The sequence below is a fragment of the Vulpes lagopus genome, chromosome 1 (assembly GCF_018345385.1).
Source record: "Vulpes lagopus strain Blue_001 chromosome 1, ASM1834538v1, whole genome shotgun sequence".
Lineage (NCBI taxonomy): Eukaryota > Metazoa > Chordata > Mammalia > Carnivora > Canidae > Vulpes > Vulpes lagopus.
In genome coordinates this window covers 41,296,023-41,323,554 of record NC_054824.1, presented here as the reverse complement: position 1 = coordinate 41,323,554, position 27,532 = coordinate 41,296,023, and the positions used below count along the sequence as shown (strand labels likewise).

The window sequence follows — 27,532 nt, the reverse complement described above, 5'->3', positions numbered from 1 at the left end:
TGAGCAGAGAAGTGACATGTTCAGAGATGCGAAAGTAGGATAGCTCAGCATGGGAGACTCAGTGATACCATTAGGAGACTATTGTAATGAGCGTGATGTGGTACTGGAGACCTGGACTGGCATGCATCTCTTGCCTATACGTAAAAAGGCTGGATGTAAGAAACTGTACATAGCTAATATTCAGAGGACTTAGAAATTGAAGATGGGAAGATAAGAAAGGGTAACAGTCACTGAGTATCTACTTTTATCCTCTTTGTATTAATCTGTCATAACAACCATATAATGACATTTGTTTCTTTTCACAGAAAAATCAAATAATACTAGGGAAACGACAATTTGTCCAGTTTCCCATGTAGTAAACAGTACAACCACAATTTAAATCCAGGTTTTGTGATTCCAGCTATTCTTGAAATGTAATATACTAGTAAGATGTCCAGAGACAATGCTTAATTAGTAGGTAATTGTTGAGTTTAATTTGCAACTTAAAGAATTCTAGGTTTCAAATCAGATTCCATACTTCTGATTTTGATTTTGAAGAGAAACAGAAAGAAGACAGTAGTTGAAAGGGAAGTTGCAGTATTTAAAATAAGATATACTATGCAGGCTATATTTTTGTGAGAGGGAAAGATTGAGGAGGACTGGATGGGATTCAAAATCAGAGATAACCATAGTGTTCATTCATAAAATCATAGAGATAAAAACAAAAGAAGAGAGGTGGAGTGCAAGTGAGGGACAATTTGAACACGGAAGGTGAGCAAGCTCAATCTGAACTCTACTTCTTCATGATCCAGAAAAGAGAAAAACTGTCCAGCAGATAAACATGGATTGGTCATTCTGGAAGTGGGTAGCAAAAGAGTAGGCTTAAAGTAAGGAGAGAAACTTCCACAGTATACTTGTGTTGTGGAAGGAAGATTGAGAACTTGGAATTATTTTTCAACTAAGTATGTTCTGGATGGAAATCTGCCTTATCTGAACACTCTTTATACCCTTTATAAATGCTGCCAACAGTCTACACTCATGTGGACAAATATTACAAGATATTTGTTCTGGGTGCTTTTCACAGACAATGCCAGGAAGGATACTAATTAGTGCCAATTGTGAGAGCTGGTGTTGTAATCGGGGCACCTGTCTGCAAAGAGCTGGACTGAGAACAACTCATTTCACATAAGCCTGCTAAGCAGCTGTCAGATGGCAAAGATGTTAATTTACTACTGACTTGGGCTGCATTTGATGCTGACCCAGACATGAAAGACTGCCTTTCCTAGCTCTGATTAGTTGAGCCATCCACTGCCTTCTGTACTATTTTTATTGCAAATAGAATACATGTCTAAATGTTTTATTCCTGAAGATGTAAGTCAGTGTTATGATGTTTTTGTTTGAAGGAAAGGATGCAATAGATGAGTGTGAGTAAAATCCCTCACAGGCAGCAATAGGGGCTGCCAAAATAATAGAGCTGATCTGAAGTAGTTAGATGATGTTTACCTTGGCAACTGTTGCTGCATTTTATTCCTAATGGAGAACATTCAAGTTCTCTGCAGCTTTGAGTATCACAGCTGTAATTTGCACTGCTAGCACAAAACTGAAGTCTGAGTTTTATTAGGTAGACCCTAATGATTTCATGTCTCTTTGAAACTTTTCTCACACTGTATCTACTGAACAGGACACTCTTCAGGCAGAAGCTGCATTGTCTCTTTAAGTCAGGAAGTTTATTTATTCCATGCTGTTTGATGTCACCGTTTCCTATGTTTTCAGTGTTTTCTATGTTGATAAATAAGCTAGGACAGCTTTCAGGTGTGCCTAACTTAATCTTAATACCTAACATAAACATAGAAGGAAACCGACATATTCATTTGTTCATTTAATTCATTTGTTCAATATACTGAGAAAGTCCTCTAGGTGCAGGGAATATAACAGTAAAAAAATAGACAAGACTTCTTTCTTCATTAGGCTTACATTTCCCATGGGAGACGCAGAAAAACAAATAATCCAAGAGACAGACACACAATGGTTGGTAAGTTTGAGCACAGTGAAGGGTAGTTGATTGAGAATGAGAAGGATTCCATTTTATACTGGGAGTCAGGTTAAGACCTGAGGAATTGACAAAAAGCAAATGAACAAACAAAACACATGTGAATCTGTGGGAAGACTACTCCAAGCCAAAGGAAAAGCAAGTTCAAGGGCCCTAAGGTGGGCATGTACTTAATGTTGTATAATGAATGAGGGGAAAAGTGCATCAACACAGGCTACGGTAAGGTATGAGGGTGAAATATTCAGTGTAAAAACATGAAGTTATGGCATACAAGACCTGAACAGAAAACTGCAAATAGTTATCAATAGCAGAACTGAAGTTCAACTTGGTAGTACATATCTTTTTGGCAAACCAGCTGCCTTTTACTCTGAGGATCAGTTTCCTTTCTGATTGGCCAATGCTATGTCTCTATCATGGTTTAATATGTTAATTCACTCCAGAGCAAGGCCCATTAAGATTTTATAAAGATGTAAGGGCTAGATCATTATGACATCCAATCCTTTGGGCTTTAGTCAGTAGCCAATGGCTACCACTGAGGAGAGATGGGAAGAGTAATGAAAGAAAAAAATAGGAAGAAATAAAACATCTAAATGTGTTACGTTTTTTAGCATAACACAATGGAAATAGAGTATGTCTCCGAAGATGTTTATTTTATCAAAATATTTTTATTTTTTTTAAGATTTTATTTATTTACTCATGAGAAACACAGAGAGAGAGAGAAAGAGAGGGAGGCAGAGACACAGGCAGAGGGAGAAGCAGGCTCCGCGCAGGGAGCCTGATGTGGGACTCTATCCTGGGTCTCTAGGATCATGCCCAGGGCCGAAGGTGGCGCTAAACCACTGAGCCACCGGGGCTGCCCAATCAAAATATTTTTAGACAGAGTTTTAGAGTTTGAAAAAAGTATCATCTGAAGTGTCAAGATAATTTGTAACATATGTTTTTTTTCAGAAAATCATAACTTTTGGATTAGTTCAGATTGATTGCATACTTTAAAGGATTTGTTGGCACATTTCTTAATGGGAAATTGATAATTACAGTTATTATACATTAACCTTACTATTTCGATAATTTCCGGTGTGTTAATTCTTTATTGTTACATACCCTTTTGAAAATTTAATTTTATCACAAATTTAGCCATAGGATGATCAAGATTTACCTTTTAGTAAACAAGTAAAAGTATAATGGACAATTGCTATCCCTTTACCTTTTCTTAATTTGCTTGTATACCACATTATAAGATGCTCTTCCCTTGACCTGTGTGAGATAAGCAAATATAAAAATTGGTGGCAGATTTCTCTGTCCATCAAACTAATTTAAGTCTTGCATCCTAATTGTTTATTCTGCTTCTAAGTATCTTGTTGACATATCTTGTGCATTTTTTATTTCATTTACTGAATTCTTCATCTCTGATTGGTTCTTTATTGTTTTCTATTTCTTTGATAGATGTCTCACTGAGGTTTTCCACTCTTTTCTCAAGTCTCATGAGTATCTTTATGGCATTACTTTAAATTCTCTATAAGCATATTACTTATCTCTATTTCATTTGGGTTTCTTGCTTTGACTTTGTCCTGTTGCTTTTTAGGGGGGATATATTCCTCTGTCTTGTCATTTTGTCTAATGCTTTGTGTCTGTTTCTATGTGTTGGGAAAGTTAACTACTTCTACTCTTGAAAGTAGTGGCATTATGTTGAAGAGGGCTTATAGTGCCCTGGAGTGCAATGTCCCCTGTTCACCAGAACCTGGAACTTCAGAGGTATCTCCTATGTATTGCATGTGCCCTACTGTTGTGGCTGAGCCACTTTTGCCTCAGTCCTGTCATCAGCAATAGCTCTCTTGCCTGTTGTGGGCAAGTTTGATCCCTGTGTTGTTAGTGGGCCAGTCTGGGGCTGCCTTGGACTTAAGTTGGTTCAGATCAAGCACTTACCAGAGATGTAGTAGCACTGAACTGCAGGAGAATGTGGGGGCAGGGCATGTGGTGCCAGCTGGTTTTGTGCTAGTGGGAGATAACTTAAACCTGTTGAGGACCAAGGCAGGCTGGGTTGGAGGTGGTATGTCTACAGAAGTGTGCTGACCAAATGCCTAGTGGCAAATCTGCAAGGTTTGTGGGGTTCTGCTATGGGAGGGAACCTGCAGTGGGGGCCTGGCTGGAGGGGGTGTGTCTGCAGGAGAATTGATGGCTGTGGTGTACCTTTAGCAAGTTGGGTAATGAGCGTTGGCCTGGAGCTGTTTTCTGAAGGTGAGTGTATGTTTAGGTTGGGCAGGGGAGGGAAATGGAGCCTGCCAGTTCCTTTGTTCCTGGAGAAGACTTCCAGTTATACCTACCCCTCAAGCTCAAGATTAGTATACAAATGCTTTTCCCTCCCATATATCCCAGGCATTTTTCAAACTGCTGCTTCTGTGCTGTATCTCCATGGGGCTGTTTGTCGAGTTATCTCCTTAAGGACAGGAACTCAGTTTCCTCTCACCCCCCTGGCTCTCCTGCCCATGTAAAAAACTCAGGAAATTTGGCCCCTCTGGCTTTCAAAGCCAAATATTATGGGGATTCGTCTTCCATTATGTGTGCTCCCTGGTGTGACAGTCTGTTTCTCCCTTCAACACCAGCTCCCTCCCCGCTACCAATAGTCCCATTTCTCTATCCTTTCTATCCTCTTTGATGTCACCTCTTCTCTACAGTTAGCTGTGGAGTTTGTTCTGCCAGTCTTTGGGTCATTTTCTCAGCTATTTACACTGATGTGGGTGTTAGCTGGCTGTTTTTGAGTGACAGGGTGAGCTTAGGGTCCTCCTACTCCACCATCTTTCCTGGAAGTTAGAAAAATGGATACTTTGAAATGCTTATAATCTCCTGTCTCTGATCACACCTTGCTGAATTATCTCACTTGTTTATAATATACAAATGTATGTTTTTAAATGTTTACCACAATTAAAAATCCAAATTAGTACAAACGTTTCCCAATGTGTTCAATTGTGTATTCTGAGTACTAGAAAAGGCAAGTCTGTCATGCCTGCCAAAGTGTATACGCTCGTTAGTTTTTGCATGCTGGTTGCTTATCCATCTGAGTGTGGGATACACAAAATTTACAGCTTTGCAATGCTATTTTAAAGTTAATTCTGCAATTTTAAATAAATTTGTTTGATGGAAATATGTAGATTAATAGCAATGAAGATTCTGATGTTTGTTTTGTTCTTTTGACCATCACAGATCAAAGAACACCTTGCTAAGGGACAACGAGTATTGGCAGGTGATGGAATGTCCCAGGTGACCAAGACACTGTTGGATTTAACTCAGAGGAAAAATTTCTATGCAGGTGATCTTCTGATGTCTGTGGAAATTCTCAGAAATGTAACAGACACATTTAAAAGGGCAAATTACACCCCTGCGTCTGATGGTGTCCAGGTAAGAGAGACAGTCCCCTGAAGGAAAAGACTCAGGTTTGGCCCTGAGAATCCTGTACTGCAGCCACTTTTGAGGTCTTCAGACCTGGAGGGAGAGAGTGCTCACTCCTGCAGAGGACATATTCAGGTTGTGCTTAGTGTGAGCTCTGGAAATGACCTCAATTCCCTTAGTCATTGTACACCTCAGTGTCCTCAACTATAAAATGCACATAATACACCTCAAGGAGATGCTGAATGAGAATGTGTGTAAAGTGTTTTGAGCCCTCAGATAAAAGGCACTATAGCAAATTCAAGGTTGTATCATGGATATTTTATTTCCACATTTAATATCACCATCTTGCCATAAGAGACTATTAAAAGCACATTAAGCATAATGAAAGCACATTAACTATAACATGCAAAGGAGACATTGTTTAAGTTTTGTTTGGGGTTTTGCTATCAGAAGCAGGAAAGCCATATTTAATTTTGTGGAATCATTGCCTGAAAATATTGGGCAAATAGAGAATTGTTCTGGATAGGAAAATAAGAAATTCAATAACTCTTCACAGTATGTTTTTCTTGTCATGGAAGACTTCTAGAGCAACATCCTTTATTTGCATAATAAAGTTTAAGTACTCACCCAATTTCAGTATTGCCTTTGCCATTAAAACAAAGCTTGTTGAATGGCAAGCAAAGCACATTTAATGCAACTCCTGTTTGCATTTCAAAATTAACTCCTTTTGTGCTGTAGGCTAACATGTACTGCTGCCAAGAATGCTGAGTTGATTTCTGCATTTCCAGCATAATGTTCTTCCTGTATCTCCCCGTAAAGTTCATGAAAATAAGGGTTTGGCAAAACTCCCAGGTCAGGTAGTTTTCTTTCAGCAGACTCTTCATTTGGGAGTTTTATTTGCATTTCACTTGGAGAATGCAGAGGGTTTTTTCTTGTTTGGTTTGGTTTAATCAGCTATTGAGGAAAAGAGGAAAAGAAGACTTTTTGAAATCATGGAATCATTCATAAGTAATATTGATCCCCTGATTTATATAGAGGTACATATGATACTTAAATTATATTCATATGCTGCTGAAAGTAACTGAAATGAGAATTATTGGTGCTGAGTTTTATATTTTATCATCAGTGTCCAAGAATACAATTTTAATTGTAAAAATGTGGGGGATGGAAGGTTATTGTCATTTAAGCATTTCCAGCACTTTTTTTTTTTACAAAGAATGAAAGTTTTCAAACTTGAAAAACACGATAAAGTAAGCCAAGTCAGTATTTTCCCTGTAGTTCTGAAATACTTCTATCCATTACAATTTACATTAAAAACTAATATCTGAAGTCCCTGATGCAAAATAAAGATGTAATTTCAAAAAACAGTAGATACAGTTGAAACATCAGGTAGAATGGTAAACTAAATAATCTGTAGGACCACCTTTAACCTTCATTAGTGTAAGGCTTTAAGATTTTTAGATGCTGAAACTGAAGAAATCAAGATTACCGGGTTATACTGGGAACATATTTTGATTGAGTTACTCATTAGAGTGCATTGGCTGAATGAACAATTAGTTTAACCAGTCATGGGGACATTAGCTGGTTTGACTTAGAGCAATTCTGCTTTTTATTTTGTTTTCATTTTGGCATCCAAAATGAAGAGTCAGAAATTTCCATCCCCCTCTCTTATTAATCCTCCACATTATCCAAAATTCTCAGCATGTTGGTGTCCTAACCATTTCTTCACAAACAGGAGCTGAATTTTTCTATTTCATTGTCTTTGCTGGTGTCTTTTCAGGCTTCTGGAATGCCCTCCTGTTCTAGAATTCCTTCTTCCATCCCTGTCTGTCAGAATCTTAGCCTAGATCTAGCAAGTCTTTCTGAATGCCGGACCAGCAAGCCCCAAACTCCATCTGAAAATGATCTTTCAATTTTCTGAAGTCCCAGACAACTTTGGACCTCTTTTGTTCTACTTTCCACCATTTTATAGAAATATTATATATATTTATCATATTTGCTTGATTATAAACTCTCATTTATAGCCTTACTCAACATCGCTTGTACCTTACTTAAACTTCAGTCCTCTGTTTCCAAGGGCTCTGGACATTTCTGATTGGCTAGCACATCAGGATTAATACGGTATAAAGTAAGCTTATCTTGAATTGCAAGTTTTCTTGCATATTCTACTTCTCTTTGTAGAATTATTGGTCTTTAGGCTGGAATTATAATTTTATGTTGACTTTTCCTTCTTTTCCTTTTTTATAGGATATGCCTACACAGTATCTTTTCTATCCATTCTTTCCTCTCTTTTCCCACTGCTGCTATCCTAATTTAGCCTTTAATTGCCTCAGCCTACATTATTTCCATGGTCTCTTTCCTTTAATCTTCCCTCAGATCTTTACCTACATCTCTATTCATCGTGTACATCATAGTCCTATTAGTTCTCCTAGGACAGCTCTGATTATGTCACTTCTTAGATCAGAAACCTTCACTGGAGCTCCAAGGCCCCCTGAATGACAACTCAAATCCTTTATGTCATCTTCTAGTACACTCCACAGGATGTAGGTTACCTATCTTTATAGCCAAATGCATGAGGTACTTTTCCTCTTCACAGACTTGTGCTTCTTCTTCTTTGTGCTTCTTCTTCCTTTTTTTTAATTAATTTATTTATTTTAGAGGGTGAGAAGGGGCAGAGGGAAAGAATCTTCCAAGCAGATTCTCTGCTGAGCATAGAGCCCAATATAGAGCTCAAGCCTATGACCCTGAGATCATGGCCTGAGCTGAAGCTAAGAGTTGGACGCTTAACTGACTGAGATACCCAGGTGCTCCACCACTTCCTGCTTCTTGATTGTACTATATGTTCTTAACTCTTGGTCTTTGCCTCCTCTGTGCCCTCAGGCTGACTTGGTCTGTCTTAGTCTTTTATTTTTATTTTTTTTAAAGATTTTATTTATTTATTCATGATTGAGAGAAAGAGAGAGGCAGATACACAGTCCCAACGTGGGACTCGATCCCAGGACTCCAGGATCGCGCCCTGGGCCAAAGGCAGGCACTAAACTGCTGAGCCACCCAGGGATCCCTGTCTTAGTCTTTTAAAGCAAATTTTTGGTATTCTGAGCCTCTGAATTCCAATAGCACTTTCTCTCCTGTATCTCTTTATATCTCACATTATTAGCAAATCTTGAAAAAGACATTTTTCTGATCCATCTTTGTATCCCAGATAAGCTCCAGGATTCCTCTCTCCTCAAACAAGATATAGCATAGAATCTTAACAATAAAATTAGTACTTACATAAGTATCACTGAGTTTTTTCATTTTTTTAAACTGTGAACAAAAAAAGATTAAGCAAAATTATTTAAAGAGAATGCATTCTTTTCAATGTAGTTATGTGTAATGCATTTAGTTAAAATGCCTAGTAATGCTGGATTTACTAAAAGATTGATTTGATGCATCAATAAAATTGAGCTAGGATGGCTACAACCTACTAAAGTTGGAGAAAAAAATAAAGTGTGGTTGTATGTCTTAGAATGATAAAGCATAGTAATAGTTTCGTTTTTAGAAACTGGTAGAAAAGATATTCTAAAAGTCTTTTCCCTTCTGATAGTCTTTTCCAAACCCTGGGGCTTTGTCATATTTCTAAGTCTATTTTAGTTCTCTCTGTAGTTTATCCTTCCTGTTTCCAATCTGATACAAGTTCCTTCCAGATCCAGCACAAAAATCCCTCCTACTCAAAAGTCTCTTCATCAAATCCCAAGCAGAATTCAAATTTTTCTTAATTGTCTGGCCTTTTGGAATCTTGTAAATATCTCTACTTCTAGCATTTTTCTTACATAACATTGTAACATCTCTGATAATAGTCAAATTATTTGTTTCTAGGTCTGTTTTCAGCAGTAGATTTTAAGCCTGTTGAGAAATGATTGTCTTGAAGCATAGTAGATACTCCAATTATTTGTTGAAATAATTAATAAATGAATATGAATAACATGGTAATTTGGGGGAAATTTACATTGTTCATACACACACACAAATAAAACTCTGAATATCCAATTTAGAGAGAAAAAGAGAAAGAGAGAAAAACATGTTCATTTACTTATTTTTTAGCCCCTGGGAAAATTTGTAGTAAAACTCATTCTATCAGTAGAGGATTGAGTTTGCAATACACACACTGGAACTTTAAATCAGATGTATGGAAGTTGAAATTCTAACTTGTCTAATAATTATCTTGGTATCTTCAAACACATTCCTTAATATTTCTCTACCTTATTTCTTCATATCTAAATAAGTAATAGAGGAGATATAGTAGTATGGTCCATTCTCGTTATACATGGTAGTTATATAAATTTGCAGCAAACACTAAATTAATGAATACTGACCATTTACTCCTAGGGAAAATACAGGATGAGTTTCCTTTGAGAATCTCTTCATACCATGTTCATCAACCAATTAATACATGACCTTGTTTTATGTGTGTAACTGTTAAAAGACATCGTTTTTAAGGTATATTGTTAATCATTAACATTGAATTTACAGCCAAGACATTATAACTCATGCCAGAAAAGGTTTTCCTGATACATATGTTTTCTCTGTAATGCACATGACAGTCTTTTGAGTTTAAGAAAACTAGGTAGTCTTTCAGCACTGTGCTGAAATATGGGACATTTTAAACCGTGAAATCACCAATAAAAAGCACACACACAAAAAGAAACAAACAAACAAAAAACAACCTGGGCATTAAATTAGCCATGGAAAAAAATTTAAAAAAATTAATTAGCCATGGAAAGGAACTTCTTTACACTATGTAAGCTGAAACAAAATGTCAGAACATTGCTATGTTTGGCCTCAGCTGGGTATATGTATGTGCATTGTGTGACTCAAATTTTTTCCACTCTGCACGTGTCCATGAATGATTGTAAAAGCACTGAGTTTTGATTTGGGGGTTACAAATAGATTTTTGCAAGTAGTCAGTTTGCAAATATGGAATCACAAAAAACAAAGATTAACAGTAACTGTTTTTCAGGGCTGTTGTGAAGCTTAGCAATAATATAAGTTAAATACATAATCTATGCATAATAATATTTGTGAAGTTTCTGGCACCTAGTGGGTACTCCATAATTCCATTATTGCTAGTATTGTAGTTCTTAACATAACAGTAAAAGATGGGCTTGTTCTCAAGCCACTTGCAATATAATGAAAGAGGAAAAATCCAACTTATGGATGAGGGTAAACTGTGGTAATGAGGAAGAGAGATAAAGTATAGTATGCCTCACTTCTAGGAATTCTAGAAACAGAGAAAGCTGAAGGGCACCAGTAAGAAAAGAATTCATGGGAGAGTTAGGACTTGAGACACAATCTGGAGAAATAAGCTGGGCACAGATACAGTAGTCAAACTGTGCAACCAAAGGCATAGAAGTGATATGAGCATGGTACATTCAAGAGACTAAGGCTCGTAGAAAATGGGATATATGTTGGAAGATGTAGATAGATCATAAAGACAGGAGAGTCAAGGCCAGAGAAGAGTTTGGACTTGATTCTCTATCAATGGAGTTACTGAAATGTAAATGGTATTTTTAGAAAGATGGTCTGGCAGAGGAAGATAATGAGGATTAGTGAGTAAAGGAAGATTGGGGGAAAGAACCCCAGGGAGAGGCTACAGCAGTGGTCTAGAGGTGAAGAGAGAAGAAAGCATGCTTTCATGATAGTGGATCAGCAAAGGAGGAATAATCTCTTAATGAAATGAAAGAGAGACCCTTGAGATAGTTTATATTTGAGGAATAAAGAAAGAAGACATTGGAAAGCATACATACATGGAGTATACACAAAGACTCATCATGTGTTGTGCCCCTCAAACTCTCTGAAAGCAGAGACTGATCTCTGTTCAGGCATTTCTCTGTTTCCTGATAAAACTTCTGTTGATCTAACTCAATATTTTGCAAATGCTTTGGATGTGATCCACTGTAGGAGACAAAATTTACATCTGTATATAATTGAAAACTGGGGGCACCTGCTTGGCTCAGTGGTTGAGTGTTCTGCCTTTGGCTCAGGTTGTGATCCCGAGGTCTCAGAATCAAGTTTCACATCAGGCGTCTCGCAGAAAGCCTACCTCTGCTTATGTCTCTGCCTCTCTCTGTGTGTCTTTCATAAACATAAATAAAATCTTAAAAACTATAGTTGAAAACTTCAGTGTGTTTGATACACTCAGATATTTTCTATTCCTTTCTATTTTGTTATGAAAAGTTGATCATGACCCTCTATCAGGTGACCACCTAACACTTGAAAGTCATTTGTTCATCTAAACATTCCCTAAGCGGGATCCCTGGGTGGTGCAGCGGTTTAGCTCCTGCCTTTGGCCCAGGGCGTGATCCTGGAGACCCGGGATCGAATCCCATGTCGGGCTCCTGGTGCATGGAGCCTGCTTCTCCCTCTGCCTATGTCTCTGCCTCTCTCTCTCTCACTGTGTGCCTATCATAAATAAAAAAATAAATAAACATTCCCTAAGCTTGAGTAATTTATTTCTCAACCATGGAGGTTAACAGAAAGCTCAAACCTCAGCTTCCAGTCTCTTTTTAAAATGCAAACCATATTCTAAATAAAATTTTCAAAGTTAACTGACCAAGGAATTAAATCTAAAGTAGAGTTAGTGATTTCAGATACGTCAAGTATCTTTTCCCCTAAAACTCTTGATGAACAAACATACATGCTACACTGTGGACCTCCTTCATGCTGCTGCACATCGATTGTGGCAGGTCACCCAGGGAGAATATTGGGCATTATTTTTCCTGTGGTTTTAGTATAAGACACTTTTACTTTTTGCATACAAAATACCAGATTGATAAATGTGGAAGCAATTATTACTATGATAATATAATGCTATCATGTACTGATAAGCCTCATCTGTTCAAATAATCTAATTCTTTAGACTAAATAAGATCCAGTAAGGACTCTTGGGGTTGGAATTATGACACAGTGTTAGCATTTAAGACACAACCTGATACCTTGAAATCCTTTGCTTAAAGAACACTGTGCAACCAGGAAGATTAATAATTTCCTTGAACATAAGTAGAAGAGTTAGGGAAGGCAGTAGAGTGTGATGATTAAGAGTGACTGCTCTGAGCCTCAGGTCACATCTCTGACACTTACCAGCTATGGAATGCTAGACAAGTTACTTGACCTCTCTATGACTCAATTTTCTCTTCCATTATATGGGGTAATAGCACCTACCTCATAATTAAATTATCTATGTAAAATTTACACAATACACGGAGCATAGTAAAAGCTCAAGAAATGTAGCTGTTCTGATTATCTGAGAAGCTGAAATTCTGATGGATCAAAAACCTGAAGCATCTGGATCAGTCACCTGCTGCCAATGCACATATGTACTTTGGTATCTCTCCTTCAAGAAAGGAAGGTCAGATGTTCCTCATGGCACTGCCTAAGGTGGTATGGGCACTTTTTTTTTTATTAATCACTTATGACAGAGGAGAAGGACAAAGAATGTGTCAAGGAAAATAGGAGTCAGAAAAGAAGCATTAGTCTTTAAGGTTCACTGCAAGGCCATTTTAAAGATAGAAAGGAAGTGAATGTAGAGAATAGCTGACACCAATAACCAGTATTTCTAGCTCAGTGAGAACCGAGTTGTGAACAGGACCACAACTCCCAGCTGGCAATCACTCCCAGTCATAAACGGCTACTATTTTCAATGCTTACCAGGCTGAGAGTATTTCCCTCCCACGGTTTCTCTGTGGCATTGAGCCCTGTACAACTAACAGCTCTTTCTAGGTAGTATTTAAACCTCACCCTTATTATAAAGGTGAAAATAAGAAATTAGGCACCAAATAATGTCCTTAAATGGATGAGATATTAAGCAATGAATTTTGCTTCACAAATCAATATGATTAAGTCCTACCAAGAACAAACTTTAGAAGATGACTTCTAGCCGAGGGAAACTCACAGTCTCCAGAGGACATTGCAAAGTATGTGCAACAATCAGGTGGGAAGTGGAAGGGAGGCAAAAAAAGTTTTTAGAATATGTGTAGTACCACTTATCAACTGGTAAATGCCATATAATGTAAATAACTTATTTAGGATGAGTTTAAAAGAATACAATAAAACATCTGACCGTTTTGTCCTTTCAGAATTACTCGTTATTTCCTGTGGAGTCAAGGAAATACTGGGATTTGCATTAGCAAAATATACCGGTAGTTTTCTGTTGTGATCCCACTTATCATCTAAGATTTTTCTTTCTTTCTTTCTTCTTTCTTTCTTTCTTTCTTTCTTTCTTTCTTTCTTTCTTTCTTCTTTCTTTCTTTCTTTCTTTTCTTCTTTCTTTTTAAAGATTTATTTATTTTAGAGAAAGAGAATGTATGAGCAGCAGAGAGGCAGAAGGAGAGGGAGAGAGAGAATCTTAAGCAGATTCCTTACTGAGCATAGAGTCTAACATGGGGCTCAATACCACGGCCCTGAGATCATGACCTTAGCCAAAATCAAGAGTGGGATGCTTAACCAACTGAGCCACCCAGGCTCCCCTCAAAGATTCTTCTTTTAAAAAATTATTAGGGAATGCAGTATTTTGCTAGAGCTTCCATAACAAATACCCCAGAGTGGGTGGCTTAACCAGTGGAACTTTATTTTCTCACAATTCTGAAGGTAGCAGTCTAAGATTAAGAGGTCAGCAGGTTTGGATTCTCCAGAACTATCTCCTTAGCTTGCATCTGGCTGCCTTCTCACTGTGTCCTCACAAAGCCTTTTTATCCATGTGTGCATGATCCTGGTATCTCTGTGTCCTGATTTCCTCTTCTTATAAGGACTCTTATCAGATTGAATTAGGCTCCACCCTAACAGCCTCATTATAACTTAATTACCTCTTGAAATGTTCTGTCTCTAAATATAGCCACATTCTGAGGCACTGGGGGGCTGGGGGTTAGGGCTTCAGCATTCATATCTGGAGTGGACACAATCATCCCATGATGGCAAACCTTGAAGGACTATGAGAATTTCCTGTTAGCAAAGAGGCATGTGCAAGGCGTCTTACACCAGGACAGGACCTACTATGGCCACTGCCTTTAGTGTTGCCAGGTAAACTTGTGATGTGTGCATGCTTCTTGCAGATGCTGGCTCTTCGATGTATCAGCCAGGACTGCCCAAACTTTGGTAATAGATCGTTATATCATTCCTTGCTTAAGAAGCAGCCTCTGTGGAGCACCTGGGTGGCTCAGTCGGTTTAAGCATCTGCCTTCAGTGCAGGTCATGATCCCAGGATTCTGGGATGTCTGCTTTTCCCTCTCCCTCTGCTCCTCCCTGCTTTGCTTGTGCAGATGAGCTAGCTCTCTCTCTCTCTCTTTCACTCAAATAAAGAAATAAAATGTAAAAAGAGAGAGAGAAGAAGAAAGAAGAAGAAGAAGAAGAAGAAGAAGAAGAAGAAGAAGAAGAAGAAGCCGCCTCCATCTGGATTTTTTTTTCTCTGTCTGGATTTGAGGCTGATTTTGCCACACTGAGTTATGTTTGTGTATAATTTTGGCTGCTCTGCCAGGCTACCTCTGGTTAATAATCCTTAGTATATTTAATCATTTAAGTATCACTAACTTTTTCACCTTTCCTTTTAAAACAAGGGCCCTCGAATAGTGCCTATCTCATGCCTGAAAGCACTGAAGGTTGGATGGCTTTATTTTTTCCCTTAGCCTCCCACATCCACTGCACCTCAAAGCACACCCTCTTTGCTACCTTCTGCTAGAGCCCTTGGTCCTGAATTTAGCCTGGCAGACTGGTAGCATTGAGTAAAAAATTGCCCATCTGAGCAATTCAGAAAGTCTACAGGTCAAATTGTCTTACATCATGGCAGAGCAATGAGATTAGTGTGAAGGACAGCCAGTGTTCCCAGAATGATGTTCTGATGTAGTTCTCAAAATGAGTCAGAGTTTCTGTGAGATTTGTGATCAGATGAAGAAGAAAAAACCTTCCCTATATATCTTTGTCCCAGAACCTGCCAGGGGGGAATCCTGGATTATAGTTTCCTGACCTCCTGAACCTTGATAGTTTCTCATTGCCAATGGCTAGTTCATGTGCTGTTTGGGTAGATATATTAGATAAAAGATTTAAACCACAGTATCATGATTCTATGTCTTAATTTGTTGTGAAGTATTTTGTCTGTTCACTTCTTATAAAAAAATTAAGTTCAGGTATTCTTTAGGGGTGGTTAGTTTAAAAAAATACTTTAGGACAAACCCAAGATTATCTGTATAGTGATATTTCTCAATTTCACTTCTGTATGCTTCTTTGAATAGAAGACTAAGAAGTAGAGTCACAGCCAGATCAGAGGAGGTTGAACATATGTCATCTATGTCTTCATCTGTAATCTGGGTGTGTTCATGGTTTTGTATATTCCACATGCATATGTCGTTGGCCAAGTGCCTAGAGGCTGAAAAAATACATGAGATTTACTGTACTACACCTTGAATCCTCTTTGGGTTTTTACGTTTGTTAAATGCTTTGTCTACCTCCTCTTGATTAATCTCCCTAGTGGAGTGTTTTGTTTCTGAATTAATGTTATTCTGGTACCTTTTAATCCTGTTTCTCTTCCTACCTTCTTATCTCCCATCTCTCTTACTTATTCCTCTTCCTATCTAGTCTGTCACCAGTGCTTTAACTTTGACTTCATCCCATTCAGCTCTATTTCTGAATTTTCTTTTTTTAACCCCCCAAAAGGCTCCAGTTTTCTTTTTTTATAAGATTTTATTTATTTATTCATGAGAAACACCGAGAGAGAGAGAGAGAGAGAGGCTGAGACACAGGCAGAGGGAGAAGCAGGCTCCATGTGGGACTGATCCTGGGTCCCCAGGATCACACCCTGGACTGCAGGCAGCGCTAAACCGCTGCACCACCAGGGCTGCCCTCCAGTTTTCAACTAGAACTAATGATTCACAAATGTTCACCTTTTAAGCTTGCAACCTGTAGTTAAAATGGCCTGCTGGGCCTCTTCTCTTAGATATAGTATGCACTCTTCATCCTCAGACTGAACAAAATGAAACTGTCTTCTTTTGCAACACTGCTATTTCCTCTTTGGTATTTAGCATAGCTAACTACATCATCATTCTAAATTGCCTGAGCTGGGAGCCAAAGACTGATCTTTGAAGCTGTACTCTCTCTTCTGTGCAATCTGTCACCATGTCATATTGTTTCCCTAAACCAAGCTACCATCATCTCCGGCTTCAATAAGCAAGACAGACTACTTTCTGACCTCCTTGTTTTCCCTCTCACTCTTCTGCACTTTGTTTTCCATTTAGCAGCCAGAGGCAGATCTTTTATTTCTAATGAAACTCATGCCATATAACTATAGCCTGGGATCAAAGCCCTTTATCTGACCTCTTGCCTATCTTTCCTACCCTGTGTTCATATTCTCTCCTCCTCCACATCCACTCCCTGTTTTAGACCACTACAGCTACCCTGGCTTTCTCTCAATTTTTTTAAAAACTTATCTATACCATCCCCTTTACCCTGGGAAATTGTACTTTTTCTTCCCATTTTTCCTGGAACTCTCTTCCTCAGGTCTTTCCACAGCTGCCTCTTTCTTTCCATTCTGTTCTCTGCTTAAATGTCACCTCATTAGAAAGATGTTTCCTGCTGAACATTCAACCCAGAGCAGTCTTGCATAAATGTGCACACATTCCTCCCCAAACCATCAGTCTTTTCCCATAAACTGTTTTTTTTCTTTTGTATCATGACCTGAAATCATCTTATTTATTTGCTTATTTATTGCTTTCTATTTATCCACTACAGTGTAGGCTCCATGAGAGTAGGAACCCTCCTGTGTCTTCCTTATTCACTGTGGTATTCTCAGCACTTACAACACTACCAGGTACTTAACAGGTGTGCAATAGATAGATAGATGGATACATTCATGCTTCTGTAGTATTTTCCATGTCTTCCCTCACCTTCACATTCTCATATCCACTGTTCTCCTTTGTGTCTTCGTAATTGCTCTTTTGAGCTATTGAAAAACTTACCTACTGATGTTCCTTTCTCCAGTCTTCTTCCTTGCCAAAGCCCATGATGCTTTGCTGACTTGGTTATATTTTTATAACTTTCGTTATGCTGCTCTTTTGTTAAACAAAGTGTCAATTCTATGACCAAATTTATTCTGCCAGGGGTGGGACAGTGGTAATTATAGTAGGAGGGAGGGCTTGCTGTGTTTGCCAAAGAGTGAGCTGTGTTTTTGGAAGAGGAGGCCTTCTTTATTAGTTGTTGCTGGATTTAAACCTGAGGACCAGAGTCAAATATCCACAGCTGCTTACAATCCATTATTTAAGCCCTACAACTTCTATTCCAAGAAATATGTGTCTATGCTTAGGGTGACCTCAAGACTTCAGTATGCCATTTTAAATAGGAAGGATTTGATCTCATATTCATTCAACATAGTCAATTTTCTTATCTGTAAAAGTAATCTCCTCTCCTGGACATAGTGAGGATCCTGCTGGCATTGATATATGGCTGAAGAGGGTATTGAATTTGAAAGGAGGCAGATAATTAAGTGGAGGCCATTTATTGATTTTTTAAAAAATTCTTTCAGTGCCTAGCCCATTGTCTTCTGCACAGTAGGCATGTAGTTAATCACTTTGAAATATCTGAGTATTTACATTTTCCTTGCGTTATGCTATACTAGGGCATAAGGTTGAACAAAACCAGATTATAGGATGGTAGAGGGAAAACTGGCCCTAAACTGACCATCATACAAGTATATCATAATTTTAAAAATGATGATATAATTGAAAAGAAGCCTATACAATTCAACTATAAGTCAGCATGTTTGTCACCTTTTAAGTGGACGCTATACAGCTGGGTGGCTGCCTGCATCACTATCTTTTCTTTTATGTTAGGGTAAAGTGCAATTGTTCATCCTTGAATCACGGCATGGTAGTTTTGATGAGTTGCTTATGCAGGGATGTAGAGATGGAGTGGAGCCAGAGATGCATATTAATTCATCCTGTCTTGGGGGAAACCAACTATCAGGAGAGAGCACAAGAGCCCCTTATATAACCACTTCCTCTACATCATATTTTTATGGTTGATTACTTCTGTGAACTGAAAGTTTCCTTTGTCCATGGATTTTTCTTTTTTGTCAATTTTAAATGATGAGATATTGGTAAATGAAAAATAACAATGTTCACTGATTAAAATCAGGATATGCAGACCCTGTAAACTTAGGATTGTTGTGGTGGTGATCTGATAAGGTTCTCTTGAGGGAGTTGCATGTAAATGTAGATGTGAAGAATAAGAAAGAGTTATTTGAGTAAAGAACAGGAAGTAGAACAAAGAAAGGTAACATCATTTTATAGGTCCAGAGGCTAAACAGAAGAGTGGGATGAATGGAGAAGTCTGATGAACCTGCAATATAGACTGGGGCAGGATAGCTTAAGATAGAATTGGAGCAATAAGAAGGGGCTAGATCATGCATGGCCTTGCAGCTCTCAAATGCTGTACAGACTGGGGAATCAATGGCCTGTCCTGGTCTGTGCATCCTTATCCTAATGGCTTGTCCCTGCCTCTTTGTTTAGCCTTAATGCCTTTTTATGGTCCTCCTGTGTTTCTAGTCAGGATCATCATGATTCCTTAAAGACTATCATGATCCCTTACAACTTTTAGTTCTACATTATTAAATCTATTCCTTAGGGCTTTTCTTTGTCTCTCAGTGCCCAAACATCTTGCTGATGGGTTAAGAGGAAGAGCTCAGCTCTTTCCTGGAGCTCGAATATCTCAAATCACTAGCTTCATCTACAGCTCTGTTCCCACAAGGAATTTAGTAAAAGCTAAATGTTCAGATATTCTTTAGTATATTTATAGAAAATTTTATATAGTATGTGAGAAATTTATCAAGCAGAAGCCAGTCAGATGTAAAACAAATAATTAGTTACCAGTTCGCATAAAATAGAGTGGCCTTTTAGTCTCATATGGCTAAATGTGGCAGAAACACTTATGGCTTTTCTTTATAACATTTACTACACGGAATCTCATAATACTTCCTACAAAGAATAAGTGAAGAGTCATACCCTCTGACCTTTGTGTCCAACAAATGTTTGTGTAATGCCTCTCACCTAATAGGTGTCCAATAATAACCACATTGAAAACCCTCCCAGCAGAGTACATTTCTTAGGAAGGACAATTGTCTCCTCAACAAATGACAGGTCCTGAAGTTAGTGGTGAATAAGCTCTGTGCCCTACATACTGCTTAGAGAGGAAGAGGCAATAAAAGAGGAAGGAGAGTGAACCCCTGGCTGTGAAAGTCTATAGCAGCATTATAGGCACATATTCACCATAATGTGACCATAAATACAAATCATGCCACCGGTCATAAAAAAGATAATATGAAGGGAATAAAATCATAAAGCCACCATATATTGAGCACTTACCACGTGTCAGATACTGTGCTAAGAATTAGCCCTAAGCTTCACAATGGCTCTGGTAGGCAGCAATTATCTACCATTTCTATCTTACGGGTTAGAGAAGGAAGGCATAGGTGAGTAACGTTAGCCTAGAACCACACAGTTAATGAATATTGGGGAAATTTTAAACCAGGTCTGCCCTGTTCCAGTGCTAAACTCAGACTTGACCAAGGATATAATTTTTCAGAGCAGTCTAGGTCACAGAGATCAGGACTGATAAAAACAAAAAACAAAAGCTTCTTGACAGTTGCAACTCAGGGGCTGACATAAGTGACCTGACCCATAAGTCATCAAAAGAGAGATACTACCAGAATTAGCAGAGTTCCTGAAGAACTCTAGGGAGCAGTGCATCTGCTGCCATGGAAGTTGCTTCATACTTTCCTCAAAAATTCAATCAAGTGGCCTAAAATGTTATATGTCCCTTTCTCAAAAAAAATACTACTCTGTTTGATTCTACTCTGTTCTCAGTCTGATCTTTGAGCAAATGTCAAAGTGAATTGGTACAGGGATGAGAGCAGGGTCAGCTCAAAAGAATGGGGCTTGAGTTTTATTCGAGAGTGCTGTGTAGTGGCTGTGTGACTTCATTATTTCCTTTAAGTTAGGACTCTATTAAATACCTGCCAAGGACAAGGGATTGTGTGTACTGAGGATATGCTGATGAATAAGGAAGACAGTCTCCCCATAAGTGCTGCCCTCTCCCTCACTGGAATTTCAGCCTTAGCTCACTGTGGCCTGCATGGTCTTAGAGCAGATCATTCCCACTCCAATCGACAGGGACAAGGAAGAATTTTATTCTGTACTACTTCCCAACCCTGGTTTAGTAAAGTCTGACTTATTGCCTTGGAAGGTGATACAAGAACATTTCTTATACTCTCTGTTTGCTTAGTTGAATGTATATTTTAGTAATTTATGTTTTTTGTATATGCCCATTGGCAATTTAAGGAGAAAAATTGAACTCTGAATGTATCACTTTGATCAAGGAATTGTGTGTGCTCTCTGGCCGTCATGTATAGTGCAGAGTCACTGACCCACTATTGGTAAAACATGCTTTGTGAAATGTTTTCTCAGAAACAGAGATGCATTTGCACAAATTGCTTCTCATTCTCTTGGTGTCTCTTGTTAGTGGAGGCATGCATTTGTATGAAAGCTGGCAGGGGTTAGGATGCAGACCACGGTCATGGACCTCAGCACAGCTAACTGGCATGTAGGAGGATGAAATCTGCAACTTTTGCCTCATTAACACCATGTCCCCTACTGAGTTAACCAGCCATAGGCAATTGGAGAACTCTGAAGGTTAATTCTTTCTGCTCATAGGTAGAATTACAGCTCAATGGACTAAGCCATTAAAATGTTATCACTCCAACCAGGAAATTTTAAGTGGAAAAAATGGCTGGTAGTACGAAAAGGTTAAACCAACTGAAAACAGGTCTAAAAAGGACTTGCAGTTTTTTTCAAGAGTTGCAGAAAATATTCTGTGACTTTTACAAAGGCTGTGACTTGAAACATGTTTCAACCATGTGATTACCAGGAATTATTAAAATAAATAGTACAAATAGGGCAATTAAATATAGATATTCACAGCTTCAAAACACAAGAGAAGAGAAAATGGAGGAGCTTTGTTTTTCTTCACCCAGGTGACTTTCTTTGGAATTTGAATAAAGATACTTTTTTTTAATTATTAAAGATTTTATTTATTTATTCATGAGAGACACAGAGAGGCAGAGATATAGGCAGTGGGAGAAGTAGGCTCCCTGTGGGGAACCTGATGTGGGACTTAATCCCAGGATCATGACCTGAGCCAAAGGCAGACGCTCAACCACTGAGCCACCCAGATGCCCCAAATAAGACCTTTTTTTGAAAAGCTAGATAGGGAGGAAGGCTGATGCGTCTAAAAAGATGTGATTATTTTTCCCTCAGGGAGCTCCTGTCCTGAGTTGATGTATCAGTAGGAGGCAGTGCTCCTGGTACATTACTTACAAACCAAGCCGAAGAGATGGGCTTTGAGGACACACCAAGGGACCCCTGTCCATGTAGCTTAAGATAAATGCCATGGCTTCACTTTGCACTTCCCAGGTCACCTGTGACCCCCAGTCACTATTAGTTTTCAACAGGCACTCTGAGCAAATGGCACTCTGGTCTCTTCTCCTGGCTCCTGCGTTTTGAAGACACAGTTTAGTATGGGAGGACAAGAAGGTCTCTGTCTGGTAAAGACCCCTCGTGTGTGAAATGGGAGGTTGCGTGGATGAACAGAACTGAGTGTCTTCCCTGTGTAGGTGGGAAAGGAAACATGAGTGCCCAAACACACCTATTTGCACAGAAAGGGAAAACCAAACACTAAAGCCAATAGATCTTGAGCAATTAGGCCATAAGGATGAGGATGAGGATTTGGCACTTGAATAAGGACATGCTACTATGTCTATTCATCCCTCTCCATTTTGGCTGGCTGGCAAAAGACAGAATAAAGAATAATTATTTGAGGGGCACCTGGGTGGTTCAGTGGGTTAAGCATCGGTCTTCATCTCAAGTCATGACCCAGAGTACTGGGATCCAGCCCCACATTGGGCTCCCTTCCTCAGTGGGGAGTCTGCTTCCCCCTCTGCCCCTGATCCTGCTCATGCTCTCCTGCTCACCTTCTTTCTCAAAGAAATAAATAAAATATTTTAAAAAAGAATAATTATTTGAAATAGCTAGGATTTATTGAGCACTTACCATGTGCTATATGTCAGGTACTTGGAAAAGCCCATGTCATCTTTGCAATAGGTAGTTGGAAAAGTTAAAGAAAAATAATAGCCAGGAAGTACAGTCCCAGGATCCAACTGAGGAAGTCTGTCACATGCCGCATCCTTACCCACAGTCTGTGTCTTCACTACAGTGTTCTTCAGAACAGCAGTGTAACTGGCAATCATGGTTCATAATTAACTGGATAACTTGTAATTAGACATATACAAGGGATTTTCAGTATTCAAGGAAGAAAACTTATTTGTAAGGAATAATTATAAGATAGTGTAACAGAACACAATATAGAGACTATAATGAAACCTATAATTGTAAGTAAACATAAGTATTTTACCTATTCTGATGTTTTCTGAGGTATATATGTGAAGGTATAGAGAAATCCCAGAAGTATGGTGCTGAGAGAGGGCCCTCAGATATCTTCTAGAATAATATTTTAGGATCAGAAAGCAATATGGCAAACTGTTTATACCATTACCACACAATCAGTTCAAATGAATGTTTTTGAAAAGTATATCCCCTCATGTAACATTAAGTCTTTTATCTAATTTAATTTGCAGAACTTCTTTCAAATAGTTAGCAACCTTCTAGATGAAGAAAACAAGGAAAAATGGGAGGATGCACAACAGGTAAGATTGGAGCTGCTTCAATACTTAAAATGAAATTGGCTAAGTAAGTCTTAAAAAATCTGTGAAAAATTAATGGCTTTACTGTTTCAAGAACATAAAAGGAGACTTTGAAAAGTCATCCTAGATTATGTTATACTAATTTTAGAGAAAATAAGTGATCTCTTTTATCCTCACGATCAGTGGACTGAAAGATATTATAAATGTGAAAAAACTAAACAGGTTTAAGTAATTCATAACTTTGAGGTATCAATATATAGTAACTATATGCCTTACCAACCAGTTTTCTTTCCTGCCTACAGACTATGGTAGAAACAACAAATCCAAAAGCACATATTACAAACCTAACTGTGGGGTGATAACAAGTAAAATCATTTGCATTTACTACCACACTATGTATAATCTGGATCACATATGCAGATGTGCATTTGGATTCAAAGCCAAGAGTTGTAAAAAAGAGTTCTCATAAGAAAATTTGAATTCTGCTTTTTTTTCTCTTTCTGGTCTACATGACCAGTATAGCAGGTGCCCTTGTTGATTTAATTATTGTTTTAAAATACCTTTCACTGCAATTTATGCTATACTGACATAAGTATGGTTAATAACACTTTTTTTTAATTACAGAAAAAGAGGGTTAAAGTCTAAGAAAGGGAGAATAAGCATGCTTTTAAAAATCCTGTGGAAATTTAATTTAACTGTGTATTAAAATTATTTAAGTTTTCTACTTGACCATTGCTAATTCCAGGAGAACAATACAATCTTGAAAATAAGAATATTTTCTGAGGTTTAAATGAACTATCTGTCCCTTTTCCCCTTATAATCATGTTCTCGGCCTTCAGGAGCAAAGCATGCCCTTTATTCCTGTTATGCTGGAGATCTAAAAATAGTCCAGTGTGGATCTACCTCATTATAAGGTACAAATTCTGTGCTTCTGGCCATAGCAAGAAGAAAAGATCACTCACTCCTTAGTGTAAGACCCTAAATCTATCTTTTTCTGCTAGCTTGAATTATATATTTGTCCTTGGCTTTTTTCTAGAGGAGAGCCTCATTCATTCACTGTAAGGAAATTGTGTCTTTCCCTAGAATACAGCTGCAGAGGCTAAGTACATCTTTCCAGAATGCAGGAGACTATTAATTATGGATATATTTAGAACAAATGTATAATACTCTTTTTAAAACAAGACTGTAGTTCATCAGATGGTATTATTTTCTGTGAGGTCCCAACTTGAATGAACAGTGAGTAGTGGTACAACTTCTTGTCAATGGAAAATCCTGAATCCCTAATCCATCTATTTATTTGTGATTTTGAGTTAGCTATATTCTTATCTTCTAAATATTTTTCAGTACTGATAGTCCTTAATGGCTTTTTAAAGATAACTACTTGGATATAAATAAAGATGACTACTCAAAGTTAAAAAAATAAACAACTATTTTGTAGCTTTTACTAAAAGATTTTGTTATAAATGCAGCCACATGGTAAAGGAGTCTCCCAGTTTGTGGCACAAAGGGTGAACCCCATTTGCCACACAGAGTTCATCTTAAATTCACCTGGCAATGGGGTGACCAGTTGTTAGTTAACTGGCTTTATTTAAAAAAAAGTGATTTCTATCTTCATGAAGGTAGTTTTGCAACTTAGAGCAAGGTGCCTGCTGAAGTTAGCACTCCTCCCATAGAAAATGAGAGATCAAGGCCCTGTTCCCCTTGTTATTACCTCTTTCTCTCTCTGAAAGGCATCTCTGGGTCTTTAAGCTGGGGAGAGTCTACTTAGCTTTTTAAAAAGATTTACATACATTGCACAGAGACAGAGAAAGAACAATTACTAGCTTTCAAAAGTAAATGCTTTAAGAAAAAGGGTGAAAGATGTGGGGCTGGGAGAAGGAGTCTCTCATTTTCAGCAGAGAGAATTAAGCCTCTTAGTTTTAATTCGTATTTACCCTTACACGACACATACTCATATACACCTACACAAAAACAGTAGAAAAAAATACAGCAGTAGCAGAAAGCTTGGAGCTGTTGGAAATTTCATGCAGATTTTTGGAATGGTGATGATGAACTCTCAGAATTCATATCTAATGACTGGAAACTAGGTAAGAAATAACATCTCTCCCCAAATTTTCCTCAAATTAAAAAATTTACAGGTGTCCATGCCACACATCACTGAATATAATAGCCATTATTCATGTCTTCAAATTTATGTAACTATATTATGCATTCTCAGGGTCTTAATTTTAGCAGGGCACAGCCACAATCTCCTGTAAACTTGACACATTGCACCTGCTGTCTGCCCTGCCTAACATGTCTCCCTCTTATTCTGGTTCCCTTCCAGCTCTGATTGTGTACTTTTCTGCTGATGAGATTGTCTCTTCCCCTATGCACTAGCCTTTGTAAAGATAAAGCCACTACAATTGTAATCTACTTAATTTTTTAAATGGCTACAAGGGGCAGTAGGGCTGAATGGCTAAAAGAAATGAACCTAACTTCAAAAGACTTTCTGCTTTAATGTAGTTATATAATGCAGTCTGACTTTAGAAGCATTATAGGTTACACATAGCAACACTCATATGACCTTCTAAATGGCCTTCACTTCCCACACACTATGAACTATAGCCAATATCAGGTTGTCTTTAAGCAAAAACTCCTCTGTTTGCAGTGTGTGAGGTGGCATGGTCTTGGATCTGCTGTGTATATGTACATGTGAAGCACCCACACTATTGTCATGATCCTAAAATTGTTGCTAAAAGTATTATTCATTCAATAGCTATTACAGTTATAAAAGTAAAAGTTTCTCCTAAGATACAAAAGTTACTTTGTGGTGAACTTAATAGTTTGTAAGTATCTTCATGATGACAATTAATGTGGTTTTATTTTCCAGTGGCCATTATATAGGTAAGTAAAAATTATAAAAAGCCCCCAAATTTCAGTGTTTGTACTGTTATTTAAGTGAGGGAAGGATCCTATAAAAAGTAAAGATGGGCAATTTCAAGTATACAATCTGTTAGATATTTTTAGTTTCCTTAGATTTATGGAGGATTAATCACTGCAACATTTCACCTTCAGAGTTCTTGCTGTATGACACCTGGTATCATTCTCAACTGTTGGTTCAAAGATACAACTGCTGCCAGTTGCAGAAATGTCTTCACAGAAATCTGAGCTCATTTGTGACCTCATTATGTAGTTTTTGTTATTCCAGTTATATATTCTATCATATAGGCTTTTCATTCCTTCTAATTTTTGCTTGTTTTTGTAGATTTATCCTGGCTCAATAGAGTTAATGCAGGTGATTGAAGATTTTATACACATTGTTGGAATAGGGATGATGGACTTTCAGAATTCATACTTAATGACTGGAAATGTAGGTAAGAAATGGGATTTTTTTCTCCAAATCATACTGAGTTAAAAAAAAATTGCAAGTATCTTCGCCATACATTTCTAAGTGTAATAGTCATTGCTCATCCTCAAGCATATGTAAGTAATGTATTATGGATAATTCGTGTCTGATTTTTAAATAGGCCCAATCACATATACATTACACACACACACAAACACACATACATACATGCATTTGTATGGATTCCTAGTGTTTATCTCCCCTATGTCTGCACATGTATATGTAAAGGAGAATATGCACTGCTTTTTCCATTTGCCAAATGTTCATTGCTATCTGACCTAATGTTGAAAATATGTAATAAATAATTTTGTGTGTGTTTTTTTAAATAAGTCTTCATGTTCCATATATTATTCATGAGGATGCCAAGTTAGTTTCTGGGTAGGTGTCCCAAAGATGTGCTGAATCAGCATAGGTTGTAGAATGTTTCAGAATAGCTGTAAGGGTCATGGTCATGGTGCTATTGCTGCTGGTGCAGTTTTCCTGAGTAACTTCCAGGGCACAGTGGATTCCTCTGAGCCCTCTGTGGTGGATTCTGTATTGTCAGAGTACAGAAAGTGAAGACTTTATGTCTAGTATATTTCTTCCTTTAGTTGGCTTTAAAGCTGTCTCTAATATGGAGGAATTACACAGAGAAGCAAAACCTACACACACTTTAACGGTGCCACAATCACATTGAGCCAACAGCAGTAATGTTAACCAAATGGCAGATTACTCTTTGTAGTAAAAAAACATGGCAAGAGCAAAGAAATAGTCTCCTTAAATATTGATGTATTGAGTTGATATAGTTTTTAAGACTTAAAAAAATAAATTTATTCATTCATGAGAGACAGAGAGAGAGAAAGAGGAAGAGAGAGAGAGAGAGGCAGAAACACAGGCAGAGGGAGAAGCAGGCTCCATGCAGGGAGCCCGATGTGGGACTTGATCCTGGGACTCCAGGATCATGCCCTGGGCCCAAGGCAGG

At 38.0% G+C, this 27,532-nt stretch overlaps 1 protein-coding gene across 4 annotated transcripts in view; it reads left to right on the top strand.

Moving 5' to 3' along the window:
- Positions 1-27,532, top strand: part of ADGRB3 (adhesion G protein-coupled receptor B3) — a 708,089-nt gene that overhangs the window by 331,234 nt on the left and 349,323 nt on the right. For all 4 annotated transcript variants that reach the window (XM_041773111.1, XM_041773116.1, XM_041773103.1 and 1 more), the window contains 3 exons: positions 5,228-5,422; positions 23,118-23,186; positions 26,431-26,539. In XM_041773111.1, the coding sequence (XP_041629045.1) occupies positions 5,228-5,422; positions 23,118-23,186; positions 26,431-26,539 (373 nt within the window). The remainder of the gene's footprint in view (positions 1-5,227; positions 5,423-23,117; positions 23,187-26,430; positions 26,540-27,532) is intronic.